Genomic DNA, 20,459 nt, shown 5'->3' on the forward strand with positions numbered 1-20,459 from the left:
TGTCTTGGTTTCCATGTGACACATGGGGCCACCAGAGGACCCGGACTAGCAGGTGGGAAAGGAGAGGAGAAGTGCACAGGGTGGAGGTCACGGTGCTCCACCCATCTGTGTCCTCCCCGAGGGAACTGCCTTTAGGGCAGGAGGCAGCCTCCACCAGTGTCAGAGCCCAGAAGGGAGGATGAGGAAGGAGGCAGCTTGTTCGAATGCAGGGAGCCCTGAGCTAAGCGGGAAGTTCCAGGCTTCCGCCCAGGAGCTGTCTTTATTGACTGTGGGCGAGAGAGTGATCTTCGCTTTCTTCATAACTGTCTCCTCATCTATCTATCAAGTAACCTGTCATAGCTGTGGTGATCACATGCAGAAAGTTCACGAATGCACTTCAGGAAAAATAAAGCCCCTGACTTTGTGGAGTTGAATGAGGTATTGGATGTAGTAGGCCTTGGAGGTGGAACGTCATTTAGACTAAAACACTCTTCATACAGACGGCCCGTCCATAACACCGACGTCCACTTGGGGACCCATGAGTCCACATGTGGAGGGACTTGGGACCGGGTGATTGTGCTGTCCTCGGGGCAAGGAGGAGACTCTACGTGAGCACTGGGAGCATACAGGGCCTGCGCCTGTTGCATGACTGTGGTACCTGCAAGACACTGTTCGCTGAAGTCAGATCGAAACTGGACAGGCATCCACGGATCTGGACAAGAGACAGTTTAAACTTTTGCCCAGTCTCAGTCATGGTGAGCCCCCGAATCAGAGACACTCCCTGCTGGATCTGAAATCCATACCGCAACAGTTCTCCAGGGCAGTGCCCTGGAGCTTCAGAACAAGAGTTAGTCATGCATAGATAATTACGTTGCTAGGGCATATAAGCCCCTGTGTTTATAGTGGTGATGTGGGAGCTCCACGTCATGGGAGATTTCTGAATTTCTTTGCAGAAGATGATGATGAGGAGGAGGAGGAGGAGGAGGATGAACAAGCAGAAGAATCCCTCACCACCAGGTAACAATGAATACTGGGGACCCGGTAATGTGTGGGTGAAAAAGGATAGGGACTCAGAAAGAACAGTAGGTGAGGTCACAAGAGTCCAGGTGGCAGATGCAGGGATCAGCAGAGCTGCAGATGGTAGTGACTGAATTCCCTCAGCGGCAAATGGCCCTGTTCCCTCGGTAGTCTGCTGTCGCGGGGCTGCTTGTCTGGGGGAGCCCCAGATGAACTCAGCAGCCTTAGGATTCCCCGTACGCACAAAATACCCATTCTGTCCTGTAAATGAACACCAGGAGGAGACGCATCTCTACACAGTTCTCAAAGGTCCCTGGTAGGAAGGTAACCAGCAAAGGAACTGAGAGACAGACAGCTGGCAAAATTAACACGGAATTACCTAACCAAAACCAAAAGGTTGGGGTGTCATGTGACACTATTAATAGAAAAGTGCCTGGAGGGCACAAGTTTCTGCAGTGCACAGTGACTCAAGAGCTGTAACCGCTTGATCAGTCTATGTTAAATTCAACATGACTCAGGCACGTGGCGGTTGCCCCTGCCATGGACTCCCATTTGTCCTTCGTCTCGTGACTGTACCATACTGGGATGGTCGAGTCTCATTCCTCATTGCTCGTTATGTGGCCAGTGGACTGAGGATCTATCTGTTGTTGCTTCTCTCCCACCCCTTCCTGGCCACACTCTGCCTCTTGTAGGATAACCTTTTCTCTCTCAAGGCTATGGTCCCTTTCCTTTCTGCGACCACTCCCTTGCCTCCCATCAACACCAGCTAGGTAGCAAGCCATGGTGTCTGATCCTCCTGGTTTCCTCTTGTGTCGTTCTTGCCCCACCTGGCACAGCATGGAGCTTCCGGAAGCTGAAAAGAAGGAAGTCCTCCAGGACATGCTGAATGAACGTGTTTTGACTCCTTCCATTGGCCAAGAAGGCCGTGGCTGCTACCAGCCTTGCAGGGATGGCACGTTCCCATCGGATGAACAGGAATTCGGCTCTGCTCTGGATGTAGCCTGTGAATGCTCCCATTCCAAAGGGGATGAAACTCCACCCGGTTCCCCAGGTAGTGTCCATAATCTTTGTTGCACACACCCTGTGTAGACCAAGAGATTTAATCCGCAGAAGTGGACCATGTACTCACAGACAGTTTCCACCCAGGCTCTAGGATTGAGTTTGAAATAAGACATTCCATGAGTCAGTGAGCTTTGTTCGATTCATGTCTAAGCCATGGCACTTTTATGTCTGAGCCACCACCCATCGCTGCTCTCAAGCTGGTCCTGCCAGACTCCTATACCTCTCTACCCCTGGCACAGGAGGTGGCTATCAGACCTCCAAATTTTGGATTAATCTCTTATCTCTCTTGCCAGGCTCTGATTTCCATCCTTGAACCATGTTTCTGAATATATGGCCACCCAAGGCTGTGGGAAGCCTTTTCTATATCATAGGAAATGTCACGATCCAGGTTCACTGTCTCTACCTGGTCTGTCTCTTCCTTTTCTTCTTGTCTCAAGTCAGCTGAGAACCAGGACAGGACTACGTCTATCATACGTTGTATGTTTCTCTGCAGCAAGGCAGGGCCCTGGAACTTCCCGACCCCATGAACGGCCCCTGGTGCTTTGCAGCTTTGAAGATTATTCTGCTTTGATGGTGTAGATTCCAGTCGTCAGTTTAATCTCAACGGCTGATTCCTGAAAACCATTGGCCTGCAGTGTTTCAATAGGAAAAAGCCTGAATGTGGCAGCAATGCTCTAGGAAGCAGCCAGGTCCTTCCCCAAGATCTCTGGGAAAAGGGATAAGTTTTCTGTGTGTGTCGACGTGTCTTAGGATACTGTGATCATGATCTGTCTTATCAGGGACATTTGCTGGCTCAAGAAGGCAATCCCGGTGATTTTTTCCAGGGCCCTACTGAATCCCTCCTGAATGATTTCTCTCACAATTGCCTGTTATGACTGTGCTTCTGTTTCTGTCCTCTGCTACACGGCACATGGGAGTGAGCATTTGTGGAGGGGAATCTGCCTAATGGAACTCTTTCTCTTCATTTATTTGCAGACAACCAAATTGGTCACCAGGGGCTGAAAGGGCGAGAGTCAGATGCCCCCAGGTAATTCTGAATACTTGGGGGCTGGGAAATCAGTGGTGGCATCTGCAGACCTCAGATCCAAGCAAGGAAAGGCAGAAAGTGCTGGATAGAACCATGTTATCCATTCGGTCAATGGCCAATTATCTGCTTTCACAATGGTTTCTGTTTTCATTGTGGTACTTGTATTGCTCCCATTTCTTAATTACGACTCAAGTTGAGTAACACACAGTCAGCTGGCCCAGGTGAGCTAAAGGCACAGGGAGTCCTGCACTCACTCATTCTCCCCAGCTTTAGAGAGAGAGGCAATGTACTTTCTGCCCCGTTCGATTTAGCCTGTGGGCATGTATTTCAGAGCAAGAATGTACGTAGACGAAAATGTGCCATCATGCCGTGATATTGAGAGAGACAGGCCTTCATGGCATGAGAATTCTGAGACAGTAGCCCGCCCCAGAAGCTGCACGCACTGGGCCACTCCATGCAGGACTCAAGGGCATTTGAATGGAAGGGAGGGAGCCACTGCTGTCCTGTGACTCTGTGTGTTTTGAGTCAGGACTGGATGGCACGGTGCTAATTCAGGCTCTTTCCTCATCAGCTTGCTAGGTGGCCAGTGTACAGAGCACTTACTGTCCTTTCTGTCTGCCGCCCCTGTGACAGACACACCTTGTCCCGCACAAAAAGAAGAGTTGTTTCTCTCATTAATGAGGCACTCTCTTTGCTTTTGTGAAAATGCCTCTTGCCTTCCATCAAAGCCAGACAGGACATACGGTTTCAGATCCCTCTTCGGTTAATCTTCAGTTTTCCTCCCGCCTCAGGTTCCGTAGACAGCTGCTAGAGGTGGTGGAGGAGGAAATCACATGGGACTCTCTGGATGAACGCTATTGGACATATTCGGTTCTTCCTGACCTGTCTGACTCCTACTGGCCTTACAGGAGCACCGCCATCTTCTTCCCTGAGGAACTGGAAGTCTCTTCTGCTCTGGAAATGGCCAGTGAGTACTCCGCTGTCAGGGTGATCAAGCTCCAGCTGGACTGCCCCGTACATCTCCTGGTGTTTGTGCCCCACACCTGTGCTGTGCTGAGAGAGCTCCTCCCTGTGTGCAGGCCCTGTACACACATCTGGATCTGAGCCAGGCTCCAGGATGGATGGAGTTTCAAGCACAGACATCATGTGGGTCAGGGAACTCTTCTCCCTTCCTACTCCCAGGACATGCCCATGTCCCCTGGGCTTCACTGTCAGGTCATTGGACCCAAGGGCGGCATGACAAATACAACTCGCCTCAGCAACACGACCATAGAAGGTGTCTGTCAGACCTTGGATGCAATGCCTCTTCTCACCTTTCATGCTCCCCATTTCATCTCTGAGCCAGGTCCTTTAAGAATCCAAGCCTGCCACAGTCAGTCGGAATCCTTGTCCAGGGTTAAAGATGTAACCTTGGCTTTCCTGTTCTTAGCCTCATTCTCTATCTCTTTGCTTTGGCTTGTCTTCCTAAGCCTCGTCTGAAAACCCACCCTACGTGCCTCTACTGTTAGCTCGTTTGCGTGTTTCCAGGAGTAGAGCTGTGCGTTGGCATTCCCTCATCAACAGGAATTGCGCCAAGGTTTCTGTGTAGCTCCAACCAGGTATCTCACGAGAGAAGGCTGAAAACTGCGGTAATCCTTTTAGAAAGTAGAGAGGCCAGGTCCCCAGAATCTGTGTGAAAAAGAGAACTGAAAGTGTTTGCACAGACTCAAAACAGAGGAAATTGTGATGATGATCTCTTGGAGAAAGCAAATTTCTCCCAATGGCTCAGGCCAGGAAATCAAGCCAGTCGTCACACTATCCGAGGCACCCTGAAATATCCTTCTCACTCAACCTGTGCTCTCATTGAGCATAGCTGAGTCCCCGGGTGGCACCGAACACTGGGTTACTAATGTGCAAGCAGGGATCTGTTTAATGTGACTGGCCCCGTCTGTATTTATTTGCAGAAAATCAGACCCATCAAGAGGAGGAACCAGACCAAGACCTGACATGCGCCAGGTAAGTCTGAAGAATCATGGGTTGTTATTTCAGTGGTTCAACTCTACATTTCAAAGGAAAAACAGAAACCGCCAAATTTACCTATTTCATCCATTCTCCAGTCTCAGAATATCTTTTTTGGCCATGACGTGTGTCTTCATGTATTATGTGGATAAGTTCCTTTAATGATCCCTCAATTTCGATAACCGGCAGTCAGTTGAAGTAGGTGAATTGTCACTCCCTGAGGTGCTCTGTATTGCCCTGATCTCTCCTTTGGGAAACACCAGAGTGACAGATGTGTCTACTTCTGTCACTCTTGTGTTACCTCTTTGAGGATCTGCTGTAGCAAATGGATAACTGCAAAAAAATCAAAAAACCTCACATGATGTCACGATAGTAAGAGAAAGAGTCCTTGAAGACACAAATCTCTCCATGTGGATGATGCCTTTTAACATGTGTTCACTTAGCCACTGAATGTATATCAACAAAATTGATGCAAAAGGGTTGAACTCATGTTTAGGATTCTCCATGTGTGCTGTGAGTCATGACATCCATTCCACAGTAGTTCAGTTTGGTGCACAGAAGTTGGTTCTGTGGCCAGTGCCCTGAACACCTCTGTTCTGTGTGTGTGTGTGTCTCCCTGTCTCTCCCTCTCTGCCTCTCCTGCCCCCATAGCATCCACACTGTGCCCCTGAAACAGGAGGATAGTTTTCCCTGTCAATAATGGGGTTGCCCCTACGTTATGACTACACTTCTCGGCTTCCCGTGAAAACCAGTAAGATGCTGTGGTGTCTACTTTTCCTGTTTTAATCTTCAGATCTCCCCTCCCCACCAGGCTCGGCAGGGAGCTGCCGGAGAGTGCAGAGCAGGATGTCCAACAGGACTCACTGGATGAATGCTATTTGACTTACTCAGCTCTTCCTGACCCATCTGATTCCCCCTGGACACACAGGAGGGCCAACATCAACTCATATGAGGATCTGGATGTCTGTCCTGCTCTGGAAGTAGCTAGTGAGTCCTCCACTGCGAAGGTGATAAAGCTCCAACTGGACTCCCAGGTCGACCCCATAGTTTGGTATCCCTACTCTGCTTGTGTTGGAATTTGTTATCCAGGTGTTTCAGCCCCGTAGACCTATGGATCTGAGTCAGGCTCTAGGATAGACTTCTAAGCGCAGACATCAGATGCATCAGGGCCCTGCCCTGTGTTCCTCATCTCAGGCCATGCCTGTGGCCCCTGACACAAGTCAGGACATTGGGGTCAGCGCGGGTGTGACAAACTCACACTCATCTGTGAGGCACACGCAGAGGAGTCTGTCTTGTTCCTGATTTCCACACAATGTCTCTCCTCAACTGCCATCCTCTCACTTTCATCCCAAACAATGTTCCTTGAAGTTTTGTGCCTGTCAAGACGATGTCAGCCTTACCCATGTCTTTGGGTTTGTTGTTTCCCTGGTTTCACTGCTCTGGTCCCCGGTGTCCGTGTCCTCTGTGTTGGTTGTCTTCCCTAAGTCGTCGTCTGAGTGTCAGGACATAACCACCTCTACCGTCAGCTTGCTTGTACGTTTCCCTGAAGCATAGCTGAGCCCCGGCATGGCCCCACCCCGTGCATGGCCCCACCCCGTGCGTGGCCCATGTGCCTGTGTAGCAAAAGGGATCACGGACAAAAGATTTCCTTTGATTTGAGGGTCTGCAGATTCCGTGCATCAGTCTGGCCTCTGTAGAAATTCCCTAAAACCCTGCCACCTAGAGTATGTCATGAGGGAAGCTAGTGAGAGAAGGTTGCAGTAAGTTTTGAGAATGCAGGTAAGCTGTTCACCAGAATCTGCGGTAAAACAGAGGTTGACCTCTGCAGACAGACTGTTGAGATGGGGCTCTACCAGATCAGGGAAATCCTGCCCGATGCTTTAGGAAAGCTAGCCAAGGCACATTCCCAAGACACTTCGTGAGGCCTCCTGGATTATTTCCCTCAATGCCCTGCTGCCCAACTAAGGACATTAGTGCCCGTGTGCTAGTTGCATGGGACACTTAATTTTCATGTCCAAGTGCTGCTCTGTTTATGTGACTGGCCGGTCTGTATTTACTTGCAGACAATCATAATGATCTTTGCGATGAAGAAGACCAGGACCCGACATGCCCCAGGTAACTCTGAAGAATCATGGGCTTTAATTCAGTGGTGACATCTGGGAATCTCAGATCTAGGCCAATCTAGAAAGTGCTAAATGCACCTGTTTCATCCCTTCCGACACCCACAAGGTGGTCCTTCAGCAAGGTCCTCTGTGTCATGTGGTACTTGCATAGGCCCCGTTATTAATCCCTCTCAAATGGAGTATCTGCAGTCCACTGACGCAGGTGGACTAAGCAGTCCCAGGATGCCTTGCACTCTCCTGGTCTCTCCTCGTATTAGGTCCTGCGTAAGATGCACAGCTCTCTCTGCCGGTTGTCTTTACTACATTGGCGGGCATTCACAGCAAGGATGGTTTTAGGAAAGCAGTTTTCACGTCTCAGTATTTAGACACGTCGGCCTTGGGCCCACGAGATATCCAGGAGTCTACAATGCTGCCTTAGCCTGGGGTTCTCTTGGTGCTTTGTGTAAATCTCCAAACAGTGTATGCCAAAGTGTTGATGCTGCTTTATCTTCTTCTGGTGTGCTGTGGGTCATGACTGTTGTGCCCTGGGGTGGTTCCGACTCCTGCCCCATAAGCTGGCGCTCTGGCCATGCCCTGAGCACCTGCCCGTCCCCGCCCCCCCCCCCCCCCCGCACCTATCCTGGGTGCACCCACACTGTGGCCTCAGCTGCAGGCAGACTGCTTCATTTCCCTTTGTGGGGATCCCGCTTGTGTTCTGTGACCAGTCCTTCCGCCGTGCCCTCAAAACAAGCTGGCACTGCATGTTGACTAAACCTTCTTTCTGCATGTCTCGTCCTCCCAGCAACACCAGGCTCTGCAGGGAGCTGCCAGTGGCCCCAGAGGATGAAGTCCCACAGGACTCAGTGGGGGAATGTCATTTGACTCCTTCCGTTGGCCATGACCTGTCAGACACCTATAGGCCTTATAGGAGTGCCTCATTCACCTTTGATAAAGAGGAAGTCTTCTTGGGCGTGGATGTAGATGGTGAGTCCTGTTCTTGTGGGGGGCACGAAGTTCCTGCTGGGGCCCCAGGAAGCCTGTCCTCTGTGTCTTCAACAACCTGAATCGGCTGAGAGTTGCATTCCTGCCAACAGGCCCTGTAGGCTCGTACCGGTTTGAACTCTGCTCTCGGATTCACTCTTTAAAAGGCATCCTGTGGCTCAGAGCCCTTTCCTTCCTTCTGTCCCAGGCTGCCCTCTGTTCCCCGGCTCCGTCCGACATGCAGGCTGTTGGTACCAAGTGAGGCTCGAGAGGAGAAATGGAGAAAATGGAAAAAAGGGTTCAGAATCTCAGCCACCGCTGTCTTACCCGGAGACAGCTGGGTGACAGTCCTCCTTTGTTTTTTCCTGATTTTGTTTTGTTCCAAAAGGAGACCTCTGCTACTTGTGCAATTCTGCTTCCAATTGTATTTCTTGTGTGGCTTCCTACAAACTCCCTGGCTTTCCACACAGGTTTGTGGTCAGCTCCACATTGGCTGCATCTGTTAAATCGTTGCTGAGCTGCTAGTTGTTTCTCCTGGGGCGCCCGCCTCCCTGTGTACCAGAGCACCCAGTTCTACCCAAATGATCTGAAACAGTCGTAAATGCAAAGAGAACAGTTGCTCCACGCCCCAACGACCCCTTTGACCCTGCAGGAGTGCCAGCTCCTACCCTGTCAGTGCACTTTGTGGTGTGAGCAGAGCCAGGGCTCATCCAGCCCCTCCAGGAGCTCAAGGTCTCCAGGAGACGCTCCATGAAAACAATCAGGGCTGAGAGGTCCCAGACGATTTGTGTTCTCACTAGGGGTCCCATGGTGGCTCTTCACTTGGCTGCCTGGCACCCCGGTAACCCTGCAGAGCTCTGTGTCAGAGACACTGACAGCCAGGTCTGGGTTTCCATGGGGGCAGGGATGGGACAGGTTAAGACGCGTCTCAGGAGGGTGATGTGTGTGACATGGCCTTGCATTAAGCCTGGGTCATGAGAGGCTATGAGCATGGGTGGAGATGAATGAAGGCCGCCTCTCCGTTATGCACAGCCCGTCCCCGGTGCAGGTTCTGGTGGGAACGTGGGAACAGTGTGTGTGGGCTGTGATTGCCGCAGGGTCGCCCCAGGAGGGCTGCCCTGCCCCAGCCTCCCTGCACTGGGACCAGCCAGGGAGAAACAGGCATCTGAAGCCTTGAGGCCAAATTCTCCTCCTCTTCTTTTTTCTTTTGGGGCACATATCAGCAATTCTTTCTCGTTCTGCCCTGAGGCCTCTCTAGAACCTTCTCTCTAGGCTGTAGGACGAAGGGTACTACTGCAGAATAATAGGCATGAGCTCGCCTCCCATGCAAAGCCGTCTGGACTCCAGGGGGTGACCTTCCCTTCAGGGACTTTGCATCCTGGATACTTGCCATCTCAGCATGCCCAGGCATAGACACAACGGTGACATCGCCTTCGTCTCCATGATGTCTGCCTTTGTACCTGCTCACTGGCTGGTCTCACAGACAGTGGGGGACGGGGCGGGAGGACATCACAAATGGAATTTCTGGCAGTGCTAAGAAAACTGGGCTTTGTCCATTGAAATGTCTTCTTGCTTCAGCCCCGATGCAGGTGCCCGGTCCCCAAGGGCCATCGAGTGGAAACTTGACTTTCCCAAGGCCGGAGGTGCAAGCTTCACAAGCACCGCCACAGTCCAATACCCAGGTGGCCAATTCCGTGCCAGGGCAGCCGGATCAGCAGTTGGCTTGTGGTGACCGCAGAGCCAGGCTCCGCCCCTCCCCCGCCATCAGGAGACTGGCAGCCACGATGGTTTCTGGGAGCCAACGGCCGCTCTTCCAAGGTGAGAGGTGCGGGGGGAGTAGGAAGCTCTAGTCACAGGGTTGTGGGCGGGGGCAGCAATGGGGCCTCTTGCAGGCATGCTTTGCCCAGCTCCAAACTCACAACGCTCCAGCTCCAAAGAGCTTGGGGCTGAGGGTCAGCTCTGTCTGCCCAGGTGCCGGGGTTGCAGCCTCCCGGCTGTTTACTGGCCAAGTTATTCATCATCTCATGTATGTCCCCCTCGGACCCTTCATCTGAAACCATTGAAAATGGGATCTCCATCCCATCAATGCTGGGAGCATGAAGCTACATAATCTCCAGGGGCCCAAGTGAGCAAAATGGCTTGAGAACATCGGTGAATCTGTAATGCGTAATTCTTGTGTCTTTGTGGTGTCTGAACACTTGGAAAATGGTTCCGTGGCATTGTTTCACGTGCGCTAGAGCTGTTCTTAACTGGCTCCGCTTTCGCTGGACCCCATCTTCCTGGACTCTCTCAGCAAGGCTTGTGGGCCAGTGTTTTCTCTCCTTCAACATCCATCAGGCAGCCAACATTCCCTGTTAGGCGCTCACAGTAACAGTGGAAATACTGGCCCCACGACAGTTTCCCATGCATTTGCCTGGTTTCCCTTCCCTGCAAGTATAAGGGGCCAGTTTCCTAAAGTGCACACTCCGTTCTCCAATACTTCATCTAGTTCCTCTTGTCCCCCCTCATCTCCACGAACACGTCCCCAGCTTCTTTGTCATCAGGATCCGCGTCAGCTCAGATTTCATGAAGACCGAGCGTTTCAGCGTTCCCCTGGGTTGTGTCGTCTTTACCGTCCCACCCTTGGTGTCCCCTCCTGGAGCCTGGGTCTCCTCCTTCAGGCGCCGACTTCATCTGTGAAAAGAGGAGACACAGGTCCCAAGTGAGGTGACGAGGGCGCAGCCCTGTCGCCCCGTGGAGATGCTCCAGAGGACGCCTCAGTGGGAGTTCAGGGAAGCACAGCCCTGACAGTTGGCTTAGGACGGGAGGTTCTTACTGTCTTCTCCCTCTTGCCTCTCTGCCACTTCTCCCTGACTCCCGTGGTCCCGGCCCAGACTCTCCTGCTGGCTCAGTCCCTCTCTGTGGCTCACCTTCCACACAGGCCTCAGCAGGAAACATGGCTCCATGCCAGACTTTTGTCCAAGGAGGGTTTCTTAGTCCATTCAGGCTGTGATAACAAAACTGCCATAGACCAGGTGACTTAGAGCAGAGATTTGTGTCTCCCATTCTGGAGGCTGAGTAGAACCAAAATCAAACAGTGGCACATTGGGCACCTGGTGGTACCTCCTTCCTGGTGATGTGTGGCCGCCTTCTTGCTCTGTCCTCACAGGGTGGAGGGGTGAGGGAGCTCTGTGGGGTCACTTTCATAGGGCACAGATCCCTTTCTTGGGGGGATCTGCCTCCCATAGGCCCACCCCACCCAGCATGACATTGCGAATTGGGTTTCCACTGATGAATTTGGGGGAAGACAAACTATCACTCTGGGGCAGGTGGTTTTACTCTGTTTGATTCTCAGCCTGATCTGCCCTGTAATTCTTCCCTGGTGCTTAAAAGGTCACCTGTTTCTTGCCACAACTCTTCTCATCCTTCTCAAATTTGTCTATATTTTCCACTTGCAACTGACCGAAGAGTGTTTAGAACTTTATGCTCGATGTCCCCCAACCCTTAACTGCCCATTTACTCAATTAGATAAGAATGTGCTTATAGACACACATATTTATGTCTTATGTCACACACATTACATATATTCGGTGTGTATGCTCTGCATAGTGTACATATATGAAATATATCAAATATTGGGGTGTGTTCTGTAAATTCCCCAGCTTTGGTTTCGCCAGCGACTCTCAAAAGGCTTGCCTTCAACTTTGACTCCTCCCTTGAATAGGACAGTCTCTTTTGAGCACCATCTCCTGGCCTTTGTCTGTTCTTTGTCAGAACTGTGTGTTTTGACCAATTCTACTTTTCTCAATTTCACTTTTGGCGCTGGGGGCATGTTGCCCTCCTCGTGCTCTTATCCTTACAGGGTAGCGTGAGAGAGGTCAACAACAGAGGCTGTAATCAAAGCGTGTCCCTCGGCGCCCCTCACACGTGAACTTCCCGATGGCCTTTCTCGTCCTGCCCACCGTCCTTATTCGATGTCAGCGTAGGTAGAGGATTTGGTCACAGGAAGATCATGACTAACAGTGCATCCTGTTGATGTGCTTTTATTTTCAGAGCAGGGTTTGGAAGCTTCCATGGGTGTGAAGAACCCTCCCAAGCTGGAGGGTGACGCTGCTGAGGGCTCGGTGGCCAACCAGTGTGCAGGTCAAGTCTTTGGCCACGTTAATGCCCTGGTGGTGATGAAACAGAAGATGATCAAGAGAAAAGTGCAGTTCGGCGAGGGCAGACTCGCGTGCAGATTCCGTGGCCTTCAAGCTTAGGGCACAGAGGTAATGGCGTCCGTGGCTCTTGGGGTATGGATTCCTGTTGCTCTGTTAGAGTATAGCTCCGCCCACACCCCAAACTGTTTTTCTCTTCCTCCTTTGGTCCCTCCCCCAGCTGCCGCTGCCTCTGTCTGGTCCTGCCTCTGTCTGGTCCTGCCTCTGTTTGCCACAGGGGACTGCCACCCTGGGGGCCCTCCCATCTCCATCAGCTGTGGCATGTGAGCTGTGCTGTGTCCCCACGGGGGCTGTCCTGGGATTCCCTCTCCCATGCCCTCACGGCCGCGGAGAATTAGGCCCCACGGCCCCCCTCAGCAGACCAGCATCATTTACACGTGTCGCCAAACATATGGCACTTTGGCACAAGGCACCCACTTTCGTGACTTCTTTGACTTCCTTCCTTGCTTCCCCAGCTCCATGACCTCTTTCTCCAAGAGCATTGTCTTTTTTTTTTTTTTTTTCTTAATTTTTGTTTTAAAGTTATTTATTTTGAGAGAGACAGGGACAGCACGAGTCGGGGAGGGGCAGTGAGAGTGGGAGGGAATCCCAAGCAGGCTCCAGGCTCTGAACTGACAGCACAGAGCCAGATGCAGGGCTTGAACCCTCAAACTGTGGGCTCGTGGCCTGAGCCAAAACCAAGAGTCAGATGCTTAACCGACTGAACCACCTAGATGCCCCATCAAGAACATCGTCTTAATGTCTCTTGCACATGGCTTCTCCTCTGGGGTGTTTCCGGGAACACGACCTAGGACGACACTTACCCCTCAGCTTCTCCATGTGAATAAGAAGTGTTAAAACTGAGGAGAAAGAGCACCCCGACAAAAACTACACGACCACATGGGTCACCTCTGGGACTGCCACACGGCCTGCCTGGGGTCAGGTTTGTCCTCGGCCCCAGGTGAGCAGGCCTGTGATAATGTGTTTTGGGGTTTCCAGGACTCAGTGTCCATACCTTGGGACCTCAAGAGAGCTGGCATCAGGTGGACACAGATATGGCACTCTACAGGGACACTGGCCAAACACAGATGCAGAGGCCAGGTTTCCAACCTGCACAGACATGAGATGTTCAGGCATCCACCTGTCTTCCCTTTTCACTGCCGTTACCGTGTTTACATGCTCAGCTGGTTCATAAAAGGATCCACCGAAAGGAACTGAGTTGAGTCTCCGGCCAGAGCACATTCGCGAGCATTGACTGAATTAACTTTGGGCAGCTGTGTGAAGTCCCCGCGAGATCCAGGGGAACACGAGACAATCTGTGCCTCATACAAGTCCAGCTGAGAACGGGGATTCATGGGAGGGTGTCCGAAGGAAGACCAAAATCTTGAGGGCCGGTATCGTCATGGTGGCAGAGATGAGGACAAGAACACCGTGGTCTGAAACAGAGTAGCTTAGCTAATAGTTCTAAATCACGCTGTCGTGAAAGAAACACTGACTGAGCTTTGAACTCACGTGAATGCCGCCACCCAATACCTTGAGATTTTGATTTCAACATTCTGGGCTGGGGTGTGGGTAACGGGAGATGTTTTAAAGCTCTGCTGGTATGCACCTAGGAATCAGAAGGACCGTGGATCTATAGGATGTTCATAAGCCATATAGAAGGATCCCGTGTGTGTGTCACTCATTTTGTGGACAAGCTGAGTATCAGCCCCTGATGGAGTTGACATTCCTCCCTCAATAGAGCCCAGAGAAAGAAGAGGACAAAGACACATGAATGAATTCGATGAATACTCCCTCTTCTGGATCCAAGTGTCTCACAATTTTTATACTATAGGATGCAGTAAGAAAGAAATGTTGCCTAGAAACCCAGTGTAAGAACAACACTCCCTTCCCTGATTACCAGTAATGGAATTCAGGGCTCTTTTTCCTCCTCGTGCGATGAAAATCACGGTTGACTCTTCACTAAATGCGTTTCCCAGCCTCCTGACAGGTGCACTGCAGATGGAAAGGAAATGTTTTAATCAAACTTTCTCCTTATATAAAACCTCAGTAAAGAAGCTTAGGTCTGCCTCTGCCCTTTGCAGGCCCTCGTTTACATTAGTGTCAACACCGAGAGACTCTCTCCTCAGGGACAGTTTGGGAAACGTGCGAGGAGAACCTAGACGACTAAAAGGAAGGCTCTTCCGTTTTCTCTGCATAGTTCTGAGTGTCTCCACTGAGAATATTCCTAGACGTTCCCTCAGGTGTATCCTGGCGTGAGGTGCCCTGCAGGGGCTATTGGGGTCCCTGAGCAAAAAGGGGTGAGGCCCTGGGTACACTCCCCGCTCTTTTCGTCATTCCCCTTGGAGTTTCTCCCTTTGGGGTTCTTTTCAGCCCCTTTGGGGCAGGATTTCCGTGCAAAGTCTTAATTCCGTCCAGCCAAGCGGCCAACAGCGTCTACTGCCTACCCACACCCCCAGATCGGAGGCTTTCGTCTCCCGACCCCCACATGGATGGGAAGGGCCCGAAGCCTGGGTTTCAGTTCCAGGGTGTCAGGCACAGGTCACACAGCTACAGGTGGTCCTTATCAGCCTCTTGGCCCACGGTTCCTCATCTGCACACGGCAGGACTGAACTGGGACATAGTCTGAGGCCCCTGTTGCATCTCACATCCTGGGGCTCGTTCCATAGCCTGGCCTCCCCCTTCAGAAGACCAGGGCAGGGTGAGAAGGGGTGTGTTTGTCTGCAGAGGGCCCCCTCCTTCCTTCAGCAGTCTGTTTCTGAACGTGTGTGTCGGGGGCTAAGCACATCCCTCCGTGGGAGACATGAGAAAGCCATCACTTTGCTTCTGATGAAGGGGGTTCCAGGGTGAGGTGGCTGCTGAGGGAGGGATGGTCGGGACCTGGCAACAGCTCAGGGCAGCCTTGAGCTGGGATGCCACCAGGCGCCTGCTGCGGGGAGCACAGGGGTCCCTGCATCCTACAGTGTAGGCTGGATGCAATTGAGGGGGCTATTGCTTCAGACTTGTGGCCCTCACTCTCCCCCTCAGCCTGCCTGCAGACCCCCCTTCAGCTCCTTCTCTGCACGGGGGCTCAGCTCGCCCCTGGCCTCTGTCACCACGGAGCCATCCCTCCAGGCTCAGCCGTCAGCAGGACCTGAACAAGACTCACATTTGATTCCTCTGCCTCTCTCTCTCTCTGTCTCAGATACCAAGGACTCCAGGAACTAAGAAAAGATACTCCTCATTTAAACAGAACCCCATCATAAAACCCCATCATTCTCCACTTGCTGAAAAGAACTCTAAAGCAGCAAATCAAACTAAAGCCCAAACAGAACATGCGAGGGATCCTTTGCTGAGAATCGACATCTCGATCACAAGCCACTCTCTGGGACTTTTACTCCAAAAGTCTGGTTTGATGAGAGGAACTCTCGCTCTTCTGACTCCAGTCGTGATAAGTCGCCGAGGCAACCAATGCCCAGACCACACGCCCTTGTGAGACACCTTCGGTCTGGCTCCTCTCCATTCCATCCTGCGGATAAGCGGAGGCTGGAGCAACGTGGCAATAGACCCCATGTCAAACTGGACATTCTGGGCCACCGGCTGGGCTGTGCCAGGAGCAGACAGCATTAACTACGCAGCGTTCTTGCTGAAGAGGCTTAGCCTGAATCTGAGCACGAGGTAGGGATCAGACAACTGCAGAATTTCGACCATCGAACAAGACATCGGGCCTGTCTTTCTTCAAACAGCCAGTGTCCACAGCACAAATAAGACGACAAAAAGGAGAAGAGATATCTTGGGTTCCAAAGGACTCAGAAGATTGTGCTATCGTAATTGTGTAGTCCTTTCGAACCCCAAACATCTCCTCACCTTTCTGTGGCTGTCTCTGGTGGTGGTGACGCTTCCTTGTCTGTAGGGGACAGGCCAGATGTCTGGCTTGATGGTCTACATCCTGAAGGTGTCTGATCACTTCCTCCTGATTAAATTCAGGCTAACCCTTTTCCCCGGGCGTTCCCTAGTTAATGCTGTGTGTGTCCCAGCTCCGCCCACCCAGAGACCCAGAGCGTCCAGTCTGCCATCACCATCATTGTGAGAGCAGCAGTGGTTGCCTTCTATTGGGGGGCCTATCAGATCGTTCATGGTCTTCTGTTTGGGTGTGACATCTGAGAATGTGCGAAGACGCTCTCTGTAAAGTCTGTCTCTACAATGTTACCATCTTTTAGTGATCCCTGCAGTGTGTCACAACCGTATCTGTTTGTATGTTGGAAAAACTCTAGTTGTATCATCCTTGTGTATGTGTATTTGCTGGCATTGTGCTGTGGAAAAGAACACTCCCTCCCCGTTCTATATCATTAAAGTGTTTATTTTGACAATCACTGGGGACTGGTGAATTATGTTTCCTTCAGGGCTCCAATCCATCACCATCATGATGTAAATGTTCTTGGTTCTCTTCTGGTATTTAATGCTGAGTCTCTGTATCTTTTAGGCTATATTTCCCCTATGGGCAAGAGTACATATGTGTGTCTGAATGTGCACCTGTTGTTTAGAAAGGTTGTATATGTAGGGCTGAACACTGCATCACAAGTGCGGGACATGTTTGGTTCTGTATTAACTTGTGAACCTTGTCACATCGCCATTCTAAGATTTAAACGATCTCAGGGTGACTGGGTGGCTCAGCAGGTTGAGGGTCCAACTTTGGCTCAGGTCATGGCCTAGCAGTTCATGAGTTTGAGCCCCGCATCGAGCTCTCTGCTGTCAGCACAGAACCACCTTCAGACTCTCCATCCTTCCCTCTGTCTGCCCTTCTCCCGCTTGCATGCTCTCTCTCTTAAAAATAAATAACCACAGGGTCACCTGGGTGGCTCAACTGGTTGAGTGTCCGACTTCAGCTCAAGTCATGATCTCACGGTTCGTGAATTCGAGCCCCGCATCGGCCTCTGTGCTGACAGCTCAGAGCCTGGAGCCCGCTTCAGATTCTGTCTCCCTCTCTCTCTCTCTGCCTTGCCCCCACACTCACACTCTCTCTCTCTCTCTCTCTCTCTCTCTCAAAAATAAATGAAAACAACACTTAAGTTTTAACTGATCTCCCAACCTCAGACTTCTGACATTATTCTATTTTCTCTTCTGTCTCCACCTGCCACTTCTTATAGGATTGTTTCCGCCCGGTGAAACGGATGCCATTTACATCCTATTTCTCCCACTGGTTCCACTCCCAGACTTTTGTCTCAGATCTACAATGAAGTGTATTCAGTGACGATCAGTTGTACAAAAGTCAAAACTTCCCCAGTCATCTCTTATTGGGCAGAGTTCGTCTTTAAATGACTCCTAGTGACGGAATCAGGACTCCCTGAGTGTTGCATATTTAGTACTCTTTTTCTACTGCCTTTGTACATGGACATCTTAGGTGAATAGAAAGTGCTTGTACAATGAGTTTTTGCTGCGGTTTTTTTTTTTTTTTTTTTTTTGTGTTATTATTTTGTATATTTATTTTTTTTTTATTTTTTATTTTTTAATATATGAAATTTACTGTCAAATTGGTTTCCATACAACACCCAGTGCTCATCCCAAAAGGTGCCCTCCTCAATACCCATCACCCACCCTGCCCTCCCTCCCACCCCCCATCAACCCTCAGTTTGTTCTCAGTTTTTAACAGTCTCTAATGCTTTGGCTCTCTCCCACTCTAACCTCTTTTTTTTTTTTTTTTTTTTTCCTTCCCCTCCCCCATGGGTTTCTGTTATGTTTCTCAGGATCCACATAAGAGTGAAACCATATGGTATCTGTCTTTCTCTGTATGGCTTATTTCACTTAGCATCACACTCTCCAGTTCCATCCATGTTGCTACAAAAGGCCATATTTCATTTTTTCTCATTGCCACGTAGTATTCCATTGTGTATATAAACCACAATTTCTTTATCCATTCATCAGTTGATGGACATTTAGGCTCTTTCCATAATTTGGCTATTGTTGAGAGTGCCGCTATAAACATTGGGGTACAGGTGCCCCTATGCATCAGTACTCCTGTATCCCTTGGATAAATTCCTAGCAGTGCTATTGCTGGGTCATAGGGTAGGTCTATTTTTAATTTTCTGAGGAACCTCCACACTGCTTTCCAGAGCGGCTGCACCAATTTGCATTCCCACCAACAGTGCAAGAGGGTTCCTGTTTCTCCACATCCTCTCCAGCATCTATAGTCTCCTGATTTCTTCATTTTGGCCACTCTGACTGGCGTGAGGTGGTATCTGAGTGTGGTTTTGATTTGTATTTCCCTGATAAGGAGCGACGTTGAACATCTTTTCATGTGCCTGTTGGCCATCCGGATGTCTTCTTTAGAGAAGTGTCTATTCATGTTTTCTGCCCATTTCTTCACTGGGTTATTTGTTTTTCGGGTGTGGAGTTTGATGAGCTCTTTATAGATTTTGGATACTAGCCCTTTGTCCGATGTGTCATTTGCAAATATCTTTTCCCATTCCGTTGGTTGCCTTTTAGTTTTGTTGGTTGTTTCCTTTGCTGTGCAGAAGCTTTTTATCTTCATAAGGTCCCAGTAATTCACTTTTGCTTTTAATTCCCTTGCCTTTGGGGATGTGCCGAGTAAGAGATTGCTACGGCTGAGGTCAGAGAGGTCTTTTCCTGCTTTCTCCTCTAAGGTTTTGATGGTTTCCTGTCTCACATTCAGGTCCTTTATCCATTTTGTTTGCTGCGGTTTTAAAATATATGCCCTTGCTTTGTAGGTTTGGTGGGCATGTAGACGATAGATTGATTTTTCTCTCCCTGGGATATAAATTGGCTTCTTTTGGTGGTGGGGAAGGTGTATGCAGCATCAGAGGTTTTCTCCTTTTTATGGAAAATCTATTAGTTCTAGGGGTGCCTGGGTGGCTCAGTCCAGTTAAGCGTCCACCTTCAGCTCAGGTCATGATCTCACGGTTCGTGAGTTCAAACCTCAAGGTGGGGTATCTACTGCCAGCACAGGGCCCACTTAGCACAGAGAGCCCACTTCATATCCTGTGTCCCCCTCTCTCTTCTTACTCGACACATCTCCAAAGGCAAAGGAAACACAGGCAGAAATGAACTATTGGGACCTCATCAAGATGAAACGCTTCTGCACTGCAAAGGAAACAATCATCAAAACTGAAAGGCTACCGATGAAGTGGGAGAAGATATTTGCAAATGATAGATCGGATAATGGGGCTGGTATCCAAAATCTATAAAGAACTTACCAAACGCAACACCCCAAAAAACAAAAAATCCAGTGAGGAAATGGGCAGAAGACACGAATAGACACTTTTCCAAAGAAGACATCCAGGTGGCTAACAGACACATGAAAAGATGCTCCACATTGCTCATCATCAGGGAAATACAAATCAAAACCACACTGAGATACCACCTCACGCCAGTCAGAGTGGCTAAAATGAACAACTCAGTAAACAACAGATGCTGGCAAGGATGTGGAGAATCGGGACCCCTCTTGCAGTGTTGGTAGGAATGCAAACCGGTGCAGCCGTTCTGGCAAACAGTGTGGAGGTTCCTCAAAAAGTTAAAAATAGAACTACCCTATGACCCAGCAAGAGTACTACTAGGCATTTATCCAAAGGATACAGGAGTGCTGATGCAGAGGGCCACGTATACCCCAATGTTTACAGCAGTGCTTTCAATAATAGCCAACTTATGGAAAGAGCCTAAATCCGTCCATCCACTGACGAACGGATAGAGAAGATGTGGGTTATATATACAATGGAACACTACTTGACAATGAGAAAGAACGAAATCCTGCCATTTGCAACAATGTGGACGTTAAGTGAAATAAGTGTCACAGAAAGACAGATACCGTATGTTTTCACTCACATGTGGAACTGAAGAAACTTAACAGAAGACCATGGGGGAAGGGAAGGGGAAAACATAGTTTCAAACAGTCAGGGAGGCAAACCAGAAGAGACTCTTAAATACAGAGAACAACTGAGGGTTGATGGTGGGAGTCAGGGAGAGGAGAAATTTCGTGATGAGCACTGAGGAGGGCACTTGTTGGGTTGAGCACTGGGTGTTGTATGTTAAGCGATGAATCATGGGAATCCAGTCCCGAAGCCCAGAGCACACTGTTTACACTGTATGTTAGCTAACTTGACAATAAGTATATTTGGAAAACAAAAC

At 50.1% G+C, this 20,459-nt stretch overlaps 1 protein-coding gene across 1 annotated transcript in view; it reads left to right on the top strand.

Annotated features, from left to right (window-relative positions):
- LOC144617202 (NBPF family member NBPF6-like) overlaps positions 1-16,693 on the top strand; it is a 30,501-nt gene extending 13,808 nt beyond the window's left edge. Inside the window, 11 exon segments of the mRNA XM_078451520.2 lie at positions 933-996; positions 1,833-2,047; positions 3,034-3,085; positions 3,877-4,052; positions 5,029-5,080; positions 5,895-6,070; positions 7,147-7,198; positions 7,988-8,169; positions 9,745-9,984; positions 12,199-12,413; positions 15,526-16,693. Coding sequence (XP_078307646.2) covers positions 933-996; positions 1,833-2,047; positions 3,034-3,085; positions 3,877-4,052; positions 5,029-5,080; positions 5,895-6,070; positions 7,147-7,198; positions 7,988-8,169; positions 9,745-9,984; positions 12,199-12,404 — 1,415 coding nt within the window. The 3' untranslated portion in view covers positions 12,405-12,413; positions 15,526-16,693.
- The last annotated feature ends 3,766 nt before the right edge of the window (positions 16,694-20,459 follow it).

The sequence above is a fragment of the Panthera onca genome, chromosome C1 (genome assembly GCF_046562875.1).
Source record: "Panthera onca isolate mPanOnc1 chromosome C1, mPanOnc1 haplotype 2, whole genome shotgun sequence".
Classification (NCBI taxonomy): Eukaryota; Metazoa; Chordata; class Mammalia; order Carnivora; family Felidae; genus Panthera; species Panthera onca.